Here is a 15,190-nt window from a genome sequence, read left to right as displayed (position 1 = left end):
ACCTTCTTTGTACCTTATATGATCGTCTTCTTTTGGTCCAGCTACCTACCTTAAAGGAGTAGTTCACCCAAAAAATTACTTTTAAATCAATTGAACTCAATTACACACCCCATGCAGCCTTGAATTCATGGAGATTTTTTTTTGTTTTGGTCGCATTTCTAAGTCAATCATTTGATGACCGCCGGCGGAGTCTCCTACTCAAAGAGTCTCCTACTGAGTAGTCTCCTACTGAGTCTCCTACTGACCAATGAAATTATTGTCTCAGGAATGCGACAAAAACAAAAAAATCTCCATGAATTCAAGGCTTCATTACTTACTTACTTATGCCCATCGCTCCTTTTCATGGAGCATGTTGACTACAGTCCGCCAGAGTCCTCTCTCCTGGGCCTTTTTTTCCAGCTCTTTCCATGGGGTGTGTAATTGATAGAAAATAAGTATTTTTTGGGGTGAAATACTCCTTTAATTGGTTTGTGGATGTGCCCAACTACTACAATAATACAATAAGCCTGTCTGCGTGTGTCTGCACACACGTGTGCGCGTGTGTGAGTGGATCTGTGTGCCAGTCTGCATGAGTGTCTGTGTGCATGTGATTTTGTGTGTGTGTGTTTGTGCGTCTGCGTGCACGCGTGCACGTGTCTGCGTGGAACCATGCATGAGTGTGTGTTTGTTTGTTTGTTTGTGTGTCTGACTGACAGTGGACAACCAGCCCCACTGATCATTCATAACCTTAAAGCTATGAACACAACACAGTGAAAAAGAATATCCACACTGACAGATAATGCTCAAGGGACAAACAAAGAGCTGGGGGGGAGACAGAAAACCATGCAAAAGGAGAGACAGGAAGAAAGAGAGGGAAAACAAAGAGAGATAGAGTGAAAGAGAAAGAAGGAGATATGGAAGGGTTTAGTGTAGGCTACAGTACAGCAGTGGTTCTCAACCATGTACAGGTCAGCAGACCCCCATTTGAAAGGATTTGTTGCTAGGGACCCCCATAAGAGAAGATCTCAGACTGTCTACTCTAATACTGTAGGTGGGGAGAGAGAAACCTACAGAATGTGAATAGTCATTCTTATACATTCTTATACAGTCATTTGGTTACCTTCTAGCTGGTGAAATTAGTGAAATTAACCTCTTTCAACCTGGCGTCCCAATTTTGTGCATGTAATAGGCAAACCTTTTCAAAAATAGTGAACAGCCGATCTAAAAGCTCACAACATGTCACAACACGACACATTTTTTTAAATAGGGAATCACTGGTTAAACTGTTCCTCATTTTGCTGAGGACCCCTTGGAACGCCCTCATCCCCCAAGGACCCCTGGGGGTCCCTGGAGCCCACTTTGAGAACCACTACCATACAGTATATAACCTTAATACTAAAGATAGAGACAGGACAAAGAGAGAAACTCAAGTGAGTGAGTGACCTAAAACGCACACAGTAAAATCAGCGTTGGTTTTTATTCCAGACCAGTTTGGTCCATTTTCGGATTCTCAGGGTTAAAAGTAACACTGCGGATTTCATTGTGCTGTAGTCAGTGCATATAGAGGCCTGTACATTACAGAACCATAGCAAGCTAGTGGAAAGAGCTACAGCAGGCTAATAGAACTTTGGAGAGAAGTACACATCCCTGCTGTGTGCTTAACCTTTGCAATGTTGCATGATGGGAGAAAGACCAAGTGAGAGAAAGAGAGGCAGACAGGGAGAGGCAGGGAAGGGAATGTTTACAGAGAAGGAGAGAGGAAATTTTAGAAATATACTGGGTATAACAGCAGGAGACAGAAAAAGAGAGGTAGAAGAGTGAGAAGTAGAGGAAGGCGAGTGAGAAAGATGCATAAATGGACTCGGTAAGCTTTGCACAAGCTACGAGATTGGGATAGAGAGACTGAGAAGAGAATGAGAGAGTGAAAGACAGAAAAAGTGTGCGCGCACATGAGAGAGAGCGAGAGCTCATGTAACATAAGGGAAGGAGAGAGAGAATAAGGGAGGAGAGAGCACTAATATAACTTTCAGAAACGACAGGTATACTGTATAAAGCGTTTAACCTTTGCAAAGCAGCAAGCCGTGGGAAAGAGACAGGGAGAAAACAGGAGACCAAGATCGAGAGAGAGGGCGATAAAGAGGGCAAGAGTGAGTGAGAGCGCAGACAGAGAGAGATAGAAGGAGCCAATAACCTTTGTACCAAGCTCACTCAGAACAGGGGCTCTGGCTGTGTGTCGCTATAAAGGAGGGGAGTAATCATGTTATACACATTCTACCAGCTAGAAGCTGTTAGGACAGTCCCCCTGTGCCCCATACAGAAAGCTTTTATAGGAAATACAGTAGGATCATACACTGTACAAGACTCTCTCTCTCTCTATACCATGTGTATGTGTACACTGTGTGTGTGTGTGTGTGTGTGTGTGTGTGTGTGTGTGTGTGTGTGTGTGTGTGTGTGTGTGTGTATATATATATAATATATATGTTTTTATTATTATTTATTTGTATATGAGTGACACGTCATGCAACACAGCATGAATTAGGCTTCATGAGTTTGATCCTTGGTCCTTGAAACCAAAGACTAAGATATGTCCCAATACTCAGGTTGCTACATATGTTTGAACAAATAATAGAGAATAAGGCAAAGATTGATTATTCTCTTACAGATGCCTGTGTATGTATGTAAAGTACCCAGGAGTTACAAAAGCCTCTCAACACATCAATAAGCGCATAAATGGCCAATTAAAGTGAGAAAACAACAATTGCAGCTCTGGGTCTGTACAACAGTTGGTATGGGGGCTGGAGAAGAGAGGAAGGTAAGAATGTGTGTGTGTGTGTGTGTGTGTGTGTGTGTGTGTGTGTGTGTGTGTGTGTGTGTGTGTGTGTGTGTGTGTGTGTGTGTGTGTGTGTGTGTGTGTGTGTGTGTGTGTGTGTGTGTGTGTGTGTGTGTGTGTGTGTGTGTCATTGTTAGTCTGTGCATGTTTCTGTGTCTGCATGAGTATTTTGTGTGTGGTGCGTACTGTGCGTGTGTATGCGTGCGTGAGTGAGAGCGTGCATGTGTGTGGACTCATCATCATCAGCAGCTGAGTGGTACACATTATGCATCATGCCGGATGTTGGTGGTGTCTGTGGAGTGAATACAGCATGTGTTGGAACTACTGCGGGGTGTAAATGAAAAGCCATTTTGTTGCCAGCATTACACCATTACTCTTTTTGGCAGCTATTTAAAAAGTAGAACGAGTATGTGTGTGTGTGTGTGTGTGTGTGTGTGTGTGTGTGTGTGTGTGTGTGTGTGTGTGTGTGTGTGTGTGTGTGTGTGTGTGTGTGTGTGTACGTTAATGTGTGTATGTATATATTGTGTGTGTATGTGTGTTCATGTGTGTATGTTTAGAATGGACTTCATACCTTCATGTGTCAGCGTTCATATGATATACCAACCCACAAACTATCATCTTCAATCATGCATAGCGTGAAGGAACAGATAACCAATAAAAATTCCACCAATCCCATAGATATGCACACATCATCTACAGCATAGCTTCAACATCACAGCTACAAGAAAGAAATAATCCATTTCATAGCCTTCAGTTATTCAAGGAAGCATTTTGATGAGCACACATAATGTACCTTCCCCAGTCTTTTCCTACATCGCATTCAAAGAGCTACACACATTCACACGTGGGAGCTACCCAATATTACCAATCTATACATAGATATTTTAGGGGTTAGGTGCCTTGCTCAAAGACACCTCGCCTGAAGTGGTTAAGGATGTGGCAAGATCATTCACATATCCTGTCCTGATTTTCCTACAGCTGTCCTGGAGATTTAAGCCAGCACCCTTATGGTCATAACTACACACGTGTGTAGTGATGACCATAAGTATGTCTCCCTTCTGTCTGACCTTGGTTTCCTGTGTCTAAACTCTACTATCTAAGGCAAAGGTTGCCAAACAAATTGACCAATTGACCCTTAGTTAATGACATTTTAAGGTTACCTGCAAAAAATCTTGGTAGTTTCTGGGGCCCTGCATGTATCCAAAGCATTAATATATTGAGTTTTAACAACTAAAATCTGGCACACTCACTGAAAACAAGTTTGACGGAGGGCAAGCAACTGTGTGTGTGTGTGTGTGTGTGTGTGTGTGTGTGTGTGTGTGTGTGTGTGTGTGTGTGTGTGTGTGTGTGTGTGTGTGTGTGTGTGTGTGTGCGTGTGTGCGTGCATGTATTTGATCTCTTTTAAGTGCCAGAATGGCTTTGTCATAGTGGGATCAGACCGCACGTACATACTGTATACGCAAGCTGTCATATAGGCCTGTGTACTATTGTGTGTGTGTGTGTGTGTGTGTGTGTGTGTGTGTGTGTGTGTGTGTGTGTGTGTGTGTGTGTGTGTGTGTGTGTGTGTGTGTGTGTGTGTGTGTGTGTGTGTGTGTGTGTGTGTGTGTGTGTGTGTGTGTGTGTGTGTGTGCGCGCGCGCGTGCGTGCGTGCGTGCGTGCGTGCGTGCGTGCGTGCGTGCGTGCGTGCGTGCGTGCGTGCGTGCGTGCGTGCGTGCGTGCGTGCGTGCGTGCGTGCGTGCGTGCGTGCGTGCGTGCGTGCGTGCGTGCGTGCTCGATAACGTGCTCTCATGCACATGCATGTGTGTGTGTGTGTGTGTGTGTGTGTGTGTGTGTGTGTGTGTGTGTGTGTGTGTCCAAGACGAGGCTGAAGGATGAAAGATGTAACAAGATCAAACGAGTCCGTCATAAATTCATAGGAAAGGCGGAGATTGTGGCCCAGGGGCGTTATTGTAGTGGTGTTTGATGCTGCTGACACACATAATAGAGTTCTAGTAATGTTAAATTAAAACATCTCAGCGGGATAGCCCACCCCCAAGCTGAAATAAATAGAAATAAACAAACTCAATTTCAAACTGAACTTTATTGTCACAAGTAAAACCAAGTGTAAAGGAGTGGGTGAAATTATTTTGTGCGGGCCTACCTGCAACTGTAGTTACATCTAAAATAGTACAATATTTTTCGTAAAAGGTATATGTGCAGGTGCAATAATGGTACTGAGGTATTTACTATACATAGTAAAATGTACAGCAGGTGCAAATACACAGTGTTCTTCAGTCTATTGTTATTATCAAATATACATAAAATGTATGAGGATGAAATATCTACATTAAGGGCCAAAATATATGGATACTGTATATGCGTGTATACAATCAGTACGGACAGGTCAATGTGCCTGCAAGATAGTGCATGAAGAAAAGCGTAAGCCCATACTGTATATGGAAACCAAACTAGATTTTTGCTGCATAGCCTGATACATCCCAGTACCCAGCATGGCCCAGGTTATTGTGGTAAGGCAAAAAAAAGAAATCGAGGCCAGTCTATGACGTCAGTCATCTATGACAGCAATCATCTTATGATGTCAGTAATGTGACGTCAGGCATGTCATACACTCGGAGACAAGAAAAAAGAAGTTGAAAGGACACATGTCACAATGCACATGGATGTAGCCTGACTGGGAGGGCCAATTAACACATAACAATCCTTTACACTGTGGTGTATGATATGGCAATGGCCTCGTCCAGAAGAACAGAGTCTAGTAATAACCACGAAGGAACAAAACAGCTCCATGCCATTGTTTCCTGTGCCAAACTTGATAGGAAGAAGAGCCTGTTTTGGTGGTCACCTCCCACCTATGTGGAGGTGACCGCCGAAGGGCAATCACATCGCACGGCCAGGTCACACAGCTCCTCCAACCCCAAGTGGGACGCGAGACTCACTCTGAATGTAACCCCACGTACACGAGTGGACTTCAAGGTATGGAGTTGCCACATCCTGAGGGCGGATTCTCTGCTTGGCAAAGCCACACTGGACCTTCCGCAAGCCTTGGAGCAGCATGACAGAAGACTGGACAATGTGAAGGAAGTGCTGAAGCTGAACATGGAGCAGAAAGGTGTTACTGTGACAAGGGGTGAACTCACCATCTACCTGGACGGACTGACAGTCGCTGAACAGCAGCCCTTAGCATCACTCACCAACAGCACAGTGAACGGTACAGATTTGGTCTCTGGTGGTCATGGCCCAGGCCTCTACTCTTGTTCGCTCTCCAATGGCGTGGACAGACAGGTGCCCTCTGATTCCTCCTCCCATGGCCCCATCATCAACAGAGACTCCACACCCAACTCCACACCAGCCCAGCAATCTCTGGACAGTACCACAACTGTCAACGGAGAATTGTGTAATATCATTGCTCCGGACACTGACTCGTCCTTCTCTGCCACAACAACAGATGAAGCGCAGCCCCCTGCAGACACACAGATAAACTGCAACTACAACATCACCTTGTCAGACCCAGATAGCACAAACCCTGCCACCCCCACAGCCTCCACCAGCACCATCTGCCCATCCACACAATCTCATGCCACTTCATCCTCTGCTGATGCTAATGATAATATTGATACCCCTACTGCTACTGATCATTCCGCCTCCAACTCCACAGCACAGGCATCAGCCACCTCTTCCTTCGTAGTCACCAGTGAGGCAGCAGCCTCAGGAGGAGGTTGTGTTGCTGGAGGTGTGGCTGGAGTTGCAGCTATGGACGGGGCCATGCCCAGGCAGCAGAATGCCCATGCAGGAGCCCCAGACCCTCTACCACCAGGGTGGGAACAGAGGAAAGACCCCCATGGGCAGACGTACTACCTAGACCACAACACCTGCACGAGTACATGGGAGAGACCACTGCTTCGCAACCTGGAAACACTGCCACCAGGTTGGGATCGGCAGATAGATCAGTGGGGCAGGATCTACTTTGTAGATCACAACACCCAAACCACAACATGGCAGAGGCCCACCATGGAGTTGGTCCGCAACTTAGAACAGTGGCAGAGCCAGCGTAGCCAGCTGCAGAGAGCAATGCACCAGTTCAACCAGAGATGCCTTTACTCGGTCTCCATCATGAGGAATGTTCCTCTGGGCCCATTGCCTCATGGTTGGGAGAGGCGAAAGGACGACCAAGACCGAGTGTACTTTGCCAACCACACCACTAAGACCACACAGTGGGAAGACCCTCGAACACAAGGGCTACTACAGAACGAGGATCTTCTGCCTGAGGGTTGGGAGATTCAGTACACGAGGGACGGAGTCCGCTACTTTGTGGATCACAACACACGAACTTCCAGCTTTAACGACCCGCGCACGGGAAAGTCCTCCGTCACCAAGGGGCCTCAGATTTCTTACCAACGCAGCTTCAGATGGAAGCTTGCCCATTTCCGATACTTGTGCCAGTCCAATGCACTCCGCAGCAATATGAGGATTAACGTCTCCAGGCAGACACTGTTTGCAGACTCTTTCCAGCAAATTATGGCCCTGAAGCCTCACGATTTGAGGAGGAGGCTCTCTGTCACCTTCAGAGGGGAAGAGGGACTTGACTTTGGTGGAGTAGCCAGGGAGTGGTTCTTCCTGCTGTCTCATGAGGTGCTGAACCCCATGTACTGTCTGTTTGAGTATGCTGGCGGGAGTAATTGTCTGCAGATCAACCCTGCCTCCATCATCAACCCTGACCACCTCTCCTACTTCCATTTCATAGGACGCTTCATTGCCATGGCGCTGTTCCATGACAAGTTCATTGACACAGGTTTCTCCCTACCTTTCTACAAACACCTGCTCAACAAGAAGCTAATCCTCAAAGACCTGGAGTCCACTGACCCAGTGTTCTACAACTCGCTCATCTGGATCAGGGACAACAACATTGTGGAGTGTGGTCTGGAGATGTACTTCTCTGTGGACATGGAGACCCTGGGTAAGATCTCTCACCATGACCTGAAACCCGATGGCACCAACCTCCTGGTCACAGAGGAGAACAAAGAGGAGTACATCAGTCTGATGGCAGAGTGGAGGTTATCCCGCAGGGTGGAAGATCAGACCAGGGCATTCCTGGCTGGCTTCAATGAAGTGGTTCCCCTGCAGTGGCTCCAGTACTTTGATGACAAGGAGCTGGAGGTGATGCTGTGCGGCATGCAGGAGGTAGACCTGCAGGACTGGCAAAGAAACACAGTGTATCGTCACTACACCAGAAACTGCAAACAGATCATCTGGTTCTGGCAGCTGGTGAAGGAAGTGGACAACGAGGTTCGTTTGCGGCTCCTGCAGTTCATCACAGGGACCTGCAGGCTACCACTAGGGGGCTTTGCTGAACTCATGGGGAGTAACGGGCCACAGAAGTTCTGCATTGAGAAGGTAGGGAAGGACACCTGGCTTCCTAGAAGCCACACATGCTTTAACCGGCTGGACTTGCCCCCTTATAAAAGCTTCAACCAGCTGAAAGAGAAGCTATTGTTTGCCATCGAGGAAACAGAAGGATTTGGCAAACAATAGAAAGGAGACAGAGAGGAAGGAGTGTTCAACTCAAGGGCCCTCTAACTTTCAAATGATGTGCTGGAATAATTTGTGACCAGACACCACTCTTTCCAAAAGTGTTGCTTTTTTTTAAATATTTCATATGAAAGTTGAATATCAGAGTTATAATTAGAAATTGTTTGTTTAGATTGACTCAATAGTTTACTTTAGGACCTTATTGAATTTATGTCAGTTTAAAACCGGCAAAAAGATTTTTGCATTGAAAGCAAAACAGTCATTCTTCTCTATTCATTCACAAACGATATGCTCTAAAGTATCCCAGACTACATTGCATCAGAGAGAAAAACTAAATTCCTGCAGGACAGAAACGGAAGACGGAGCTCCCGGATGAGGTTGTGATTTACCGCATGCAGCTGTTATGGCTGGCGGATGTCAAGTCTTTCATTTTCAGAACAGGCGCTTTTTCTTCATAACAGGCGGGCAGTGTGAACATGCCCTTAGCTAGCCAATATCTGGATTAAACAATGTGTGGGAGATGAGAGCTTTTGCCGTGCACAAATGGAGCATACGCGCTGTGTGTGCGTTATGGCCAGTCAGCGACCTGTGCACAGTTGGGACTACGCAGACCATCTTGTCCGGGGCACGAGCAGGACACACAGCGGGCCTGGCTGGAGCAGCAGGGTGCCATTGCTCATGTTCTCTCATCGGACAAGAAGGTCATCGGCCCCACTTGGCAGGATACAGAATAGCTTGAGGCGATCAGCAGGCCCCTCTGTCCTCTTGCTGAATTCACAAATATGTCATTTGTGAAGCCTGTTCAACAGCAAAGAGGTAGACCACTCATGATCCCTCAAGATGGAGATCCTTGGCTACCCGAATGAAAAGTAAGATGACCCACAGACAGAATAATTGATCGCAATGACATGTTATTGATCCCAGACTCAAGATGAGGTACTGCATATCAGTGAAGGGCAATAGTGAAGCTGTCAAGACCAGGCTGTAAAAAATTACAACAGTCACAGTATGAAGGTGGACAGAGGATACAGTATATCAAATGGATGGAAAACAAATGTTAGAAAAAGTGTTGGACTTGAATAATTAATCATACAATTATATATCTATATTACACTTTTTTTTGTTTAAGGAGAAGCCTCGACAGAGTGAGAACACGGAATACCACGTTCAGAATGCACCCACACCAAAGTAAACCAAAAAATAACATTGGGCAGCTTCCTCAAGGCAAGTGATGATGACCACAGACACAGCACCTGACCCTCTGACCTCCCCCTGCACCAGGTCCTGGCCACAGCTGTTGACCTTCATTCATATCTGCTCTCTCCTGCCCTTGACAGCGAGGAGAATCATCGGCCTGATGGAGGGAACACAAGGTGACATTCCCAAGACTCTGCAAGCTAGCACAGAAGTATACCAGCCACAAGTTATCCCTCCGACAGGGCCTTCGCTTGTCTGCATTCCTCCAAAATCTGTTATGCCATTCTTTATGTATTTATACTTGTTAAATGCTGTGATGTATATTTTGACTTATCTTATGGTATGTATTGCATTTTGTGACGCTGCTAAGAGGACCACAGTAACATTTGATAAAAAACATTATTCAAATGTATGTTTAAACATGCTTAAATAAATAAATAATAAACTAGAAAATGTGCTCCTCGGAGCACAGGTCTCCGCCAGTACTGTTCCTGATTAATCCTGTCTTACCTATTTATATTACATATTGTCACGTGTCACTTGACCAATGTTAGCTTGGCTGATGGAAGCTCACTTCATGATTTTTTGAAGTGCGTCACCTATTTATAGGTTTTTATTTCATCATGCGTCTCGCTAGCCAATCAAAGCATTGGTGACAACATATTGTCACGTGTCACGTGAAGCTTGACCAATGTTAGCTTGGCTGAGACGGACACACACGGAAGGACGGAGACGAAAACATACTCTCCACCATACTGGCGGAGACAAAAACGTACATGTATGTGTGTGTGTATGTATGTACACGGTGCAATTACAATATCAAGAACATGTATCACCAGGCCTCAAACACATCACTAAGAGCAGATGATGTAAAATGAGTTTGGGGGGAAATAACAGATGTATTTAATGCAGGATGTCTGGCACTAGTCCTATGAGAAGCCTTTCTCGCACTTCAAATGTCCGCCTGGCGACGAGCCAAACAGAACCTGGCAGTATGTGCACGAATCTATCTACGGCAGCTGACCAATCAGTAAGCCTTATGAAGAAGAAGCCTGTATGGATATACAGTATTCAATAATCTAACTGTTTGGTGGGATACAAGCATTTGATTTAACCGTTGCCACTTGTAGATTAGGATGCATATAAATGTACTAAAATATAAGAACATTTTAAATCTAGTTTGAGGGATTAATATCAAAATGAAACAGACAAGCATACTATACAATATAAAGCGAGGTCTACCTGTCTGTATGAGACAAAAATAGAACAAAAGACAAGTGCACGCCTCGCTATGTCGGTTGACCTGTTCTAAGCAGGCAGGGTGCAGGCCCTCATTAACACCAAAACAACACTGTTCTGTTGATTTGAAAACGCCACACCACCTACTGTGTCTTTCCCCAAAGTACTGAGACGAGGAAAGACTTAGTGAATAATTTATTATATAATTATATACATTATTTTATTTTTTGCCAGTACACCTGATCCAAATAGGCCCAGAATGTCCCTCTGCCCGGGAGAGACAAACAAGACCACCTTGTCCGAGAGTTTCTAAGACAAGATGTAACTTGTCTGCAGCTGGCAAGCTTGAGACTCCTCTCCTCTCCATTCCACTGCTCTCATCTGCCCTCCTCTCTTCTGGTGTCTTGAGGTCACCACTTTCCCCAGGGCACTAAAATAGGAGAAATACAGCCACTTGATTTGGTTGAGTGAGGAGGTGAGGAGGAGGTCAGCGGAGGAGCACCGAGACGAGGTCTACAGATCTCACCTTAAAAAGGCATTGCTGCCCCTTGATCAATCTTTCATCGCTGTCTCCTAGCATCCACACTCTCACCCCTGTGTGCTGTCCATCTCTGCTCTCCACTTCCTAGCCCTCTCCCTGGTATGTACTATCCTTATATTCTGTCACACTCTTGCTGGTGTCTCTCTCTGTCTGGCTCCCTTCCCTTATCTCCCTTTCCCTCTCTCTCCCTGAATGTGTCTTTTTGCTTCCTCTCTTGCCCATCCATGTCCTCTGTCTCTCTCTCTCTCCCTCACCCTAGTCTCACTCCCTCCTTCTTCCCACTCTGCTGGCATTATAGACCCGGAGAATTGCCTCCTATAGTGAATCACTCTGATGGTGTGTTTACAGACTCGCCTGCCATTTGGCTATCTGAGGCTCTCTGAAATAGCATAGCAACAGATAGCGCTCAGCAGGGACAACAATACCGAGAGGACGCTAAAAGCAAATATTAAATTCTATGCATACAATGCACAGCCTGCCTTATAGTGTGTGTGTGTGTGTGTGTGTGTGTGTGTGTGTGTGTGTGTGTGTGTGTGTGTGTGTGTGTGTGTGTGTGTGTGTGCAGTACAATATCCCTCACACATATAGAAAGCGAAGGAGAAATGTCTCCTGCAATATTCAACAGACAATGGTGAACGTCAGCTCTGTGTGGTTGAATGCCGCCATTTTAACACATTGAATGCCAAAAACGGTCCGGACCGTTTTTGAGGGTCCAAACGAGAAGTGCCGAAAACGGTCCGGACCGTTTTTGACCCAATTCTATTTTTATACATGTGGGCCACGTGGGGCGCTAAAACGAAACTTAGACATCACCCAAGGAGTTTCTGAGAAGAAGAGGCTGGATCTGGCTCCATGTCAAAAATCCTTCCGGTCGGCGTTTTCAATGTTATCTCCTTGATTAAAAGCTTAATATCTCCATTTCTTTTTAATGTGGTGGAAACGAGCCGTTTTCGATCGGCGATCACGCTGCAATGGAGGATCGCGTTGGAAATATTATTGTTCCAGGCGTTAGTCGGGACCCTCCGCCGTCTCGCACGCACGCTTTGTTTACATGCACTTCCGCGTCTGGGCTTCTCACAGCACGAAATGTATAACGCAAGTGGATGGAAGAAATGCTGGCACTCAACGTATAATATTTTAATAAACCTCTGGCACCCAATGTGTTAATAGGCTCCCTTGTTGGAAATAAGTAAATTTTGTCTACTTTCTTGCCTTCTCTTTCTTCTACAGAACCGTAGTTCCTCTGTTGTTCTCTGTTGGCCCCGTAACCGTTTATTCCCATCCACACTCACCCTCTTTCAGATGCTCTCACTTGCACGCCCTATCTAAAAAATTCCCCCCATTGCCGTCTTTCTGCATTTGTCAGAAACAACAGCTTGAACGAGTCAAGAGGGAGATTTCTTCCACTTCCTTCACACGTCCCTAAAAAACAAACCAAACCCTTTAAAACGAGCCCAGGGCCCATCGCCACCACTGCCACCATGTCACTTGACTTATGACTCAACTTCTGAGTTTTTGCACAGCTATTTCCGGTAGCCTAGGTGTCGACAATAAGAAGAGATTGTTATCTGTTTACTGACACTCTGGCAGGGTGGGGCAAGGGGTGCAGTTCGGAGGTGTCAGGGAGGACTTCTGTAAAGCGTAATGTATGGTCCATCACATGACGGCGATAGCAGACCTACAAGCTCACAAAGAGTTGCATCTGTGATGCGTTGTGAGCTTGTAGGTCGGCTATATTTGACGAGCGACACTGTAGTGCGCCAAAAGTAAAAATCGGGCTTACGTAAGTGTGCATATACGTATCTGTGCGCCTGTGTGTGTGTGTGTGTGTGTGTGTGTGTGTGTGTGTGTGTGTGTGTGTGTGTGTGTGTGCGTGTGCGTGTGTGTGTGCGTGTGTGTGTGTGTGTGTGTGTGTGGTGTGTGTGTGTGTGTGTGGTGATGTCGGTGGAGGTAAACAATAGGGGGGAGCATCGCTACACTCGTAGCAAAGCCAGAGCAGCAAATAAAACTGGATTAGCACAGATAGACAGAACTGTGTCAGCGACAGGAAACATGTAGAATCTGACAGAGTCCCATGGCGAGCAGTTCGAGGAAAGGCAGCCAATGCTGTCACACAAACACAGTCATTAGGGTGGGTGCATGCTGTATATACTCAATGGGCTTATGGGAAGGGAAAATTAGAGCAGAGTAAAGATCATGAATAAATAAACACAACTACGTACACTTCTATAAATGGAATCTCTGAAGAATTAATAAGGTACTGTAGCATATATAGCTCTGTGTCAGAGCATGCTCTCTTTGACGTCCTCCCTTCAAACAGTACGCAGTCGCAATGGTTTTAACGTTAACCCCCCCAGCCCCCATCAAGTCCACCTAAACCCTACTGTTACCGTTATTGCAACAGGAACACAGGGCTAATATATGAGATTCGCAAATCAGCCATTAACAATTAATGGTGTTGAGCTTGTAAAGATTTCCCAGCGGAAACGTCTCCATCTCCTCGGGCAGATTGTTTTCCAATGTTTCGTCTGGTAAACATTGCAGATAAAAAATAAATATCATAAATAAATAAATGAAAACTGACTCCAGGAGGAGGTAATTACAGCAATTCCTGGGAACAAATCAGCATGGCCAGAAGTGAATTGCAGTGACTTCACACAGCGAGATATTAAAGCCAACAGGTCCTGAGATGGGGTCAAAAGCACCTGTTGCTACAGAACACTCAGGTATTTTACAGTCTGAGAGGAAAGGGGACACAACAATGGTCACAAAAAATACATTTAAAAAATGACAGCTTTACATTTTATCTTGCTGTTGCAAGTGTCCAGATTGACTTACAGTGAGTGAGAAGGTATGGGGGTGGGTGCCTTGCTCAAGGACACTTGTCGACAGGTAATCGGTAGGTCAGTCACATGGCTGAATGAGGACTCAACCCAGGACCTTTCTCTAATGTTGATGTGACCCTAATCACCAGACATCAACTCCTAACAATGACCTTATAAGTACTGTCAATAGTTAGTTTCATGGCATTGCTTTCACTGAGGAACGTCAATACTGATCATTAACTTGGTCAGTGGTCCATCAAATATTGATTGACACATAATCAATTTTTCTCCATTAGAGAGATCAAGTCCTTTTCTGCAGGGAAAGTGGCACAGAAGTCCTATTAGTTAGATTTTTGAGATGGTTGGGTCTTCTGGTATTTTCTGTATTGTAGCGTTATATCTGCCTGATATTGGCCCTTCATCATCTCTTACTGTAGTGCAGGGCTACTCAACTTAAGATGGCTCAGGGGCCACTCAGCAAAATACCAAAAGTCCAAGGGGCCGCAAGCTAAGTCCTATTTTGGATTTTTTGATTTTGTAACACACACTACGCATTGTTATTGTTATAAGAAAATGTACATTTTGACATCATATTATTTTCACTGTACCTGTTTATTTTGTGTGTATGTCCAGTGGCATCAGTTCAGCAAAAGCTAAGGTATGGCAAGGTTAGGGTTGCCAACTCCCAGAGATTGAAATAAGGGACACCTACCCTGGGCGCGCGGCAAAGCTGCGCGGCCGAAAAAAGATGGGGGTCAAACCCCCCAAAAAACCCAAAATGCATAGAAAACTATGCATTATACCTGTAACAATTGATGTTTGTTTTTGAAAGAAAATGTAGCAACCCATATATTTGAACGGAAATGTATATTTTTATCCTGTGGTTAAAAATAAAATTAAAAAAATAAAAAAAAAATATTATTATTATTTTTTATTTATTTTTTTACCATGAGGGGCCGCCAAGACGCTGCGTTCGGGCCGCGGGTTGAGTAGCGCTGCTGTAGTGTATAGCCTATTTTAGTGATTATTTCATTGTACACCTTAAGGCCTATT

General features: G+C 45.3%; 2 protein-coding genes across 2 annotated transcripts in view; one reads left to right on the top strand and one right to left on the bottom strand.

Annotated features, from left to right (window-relative positions):
• The window catches only part of gfra4a (GDNF family receptor alpha 4a), a 169,735-nt gene that overhangs the window by 135,908 nt on the left and 18,637 nt on the right, over positions 1-15,190 (bottom strand). The window lies entirely within an intron of this gene.
• On the top strand, positions 5,531-8,338 carry LOC308074110 (NEDD4-like E3 ubiquitin-protein ligase WWP1; the record flags this gene model as incomplete). Its single annotated transcript, XM_080413442.1, has 1 exon — positions 5,531-8,338. One exon carries the CDS (start codon positions 5,531-5,533, stop codon positions 8,336-8,338), a length of 2,808 nt encoding a protein of 935 aa, XP_080269568.1.

The sequence above is a fragment of the Gymnoscopelus braueri genome (assembly GCF_963280865.1).
Source record: "Gymnoscopelus braueri genome assembly, chromosome: 19".
Taxonomy (NCBI): Eukaryota; Metazoa; Chordata; class Actinopteri; order Myctophiformes; family Myctophidae; genus Gymnoscopelus; species Gymnoscopelus braueri.
The sequence above is the reverse complement of the archived record's forward strand: the minus strand, read 5'-3'. Positions and strand labels throughout refer to the sequence as shown.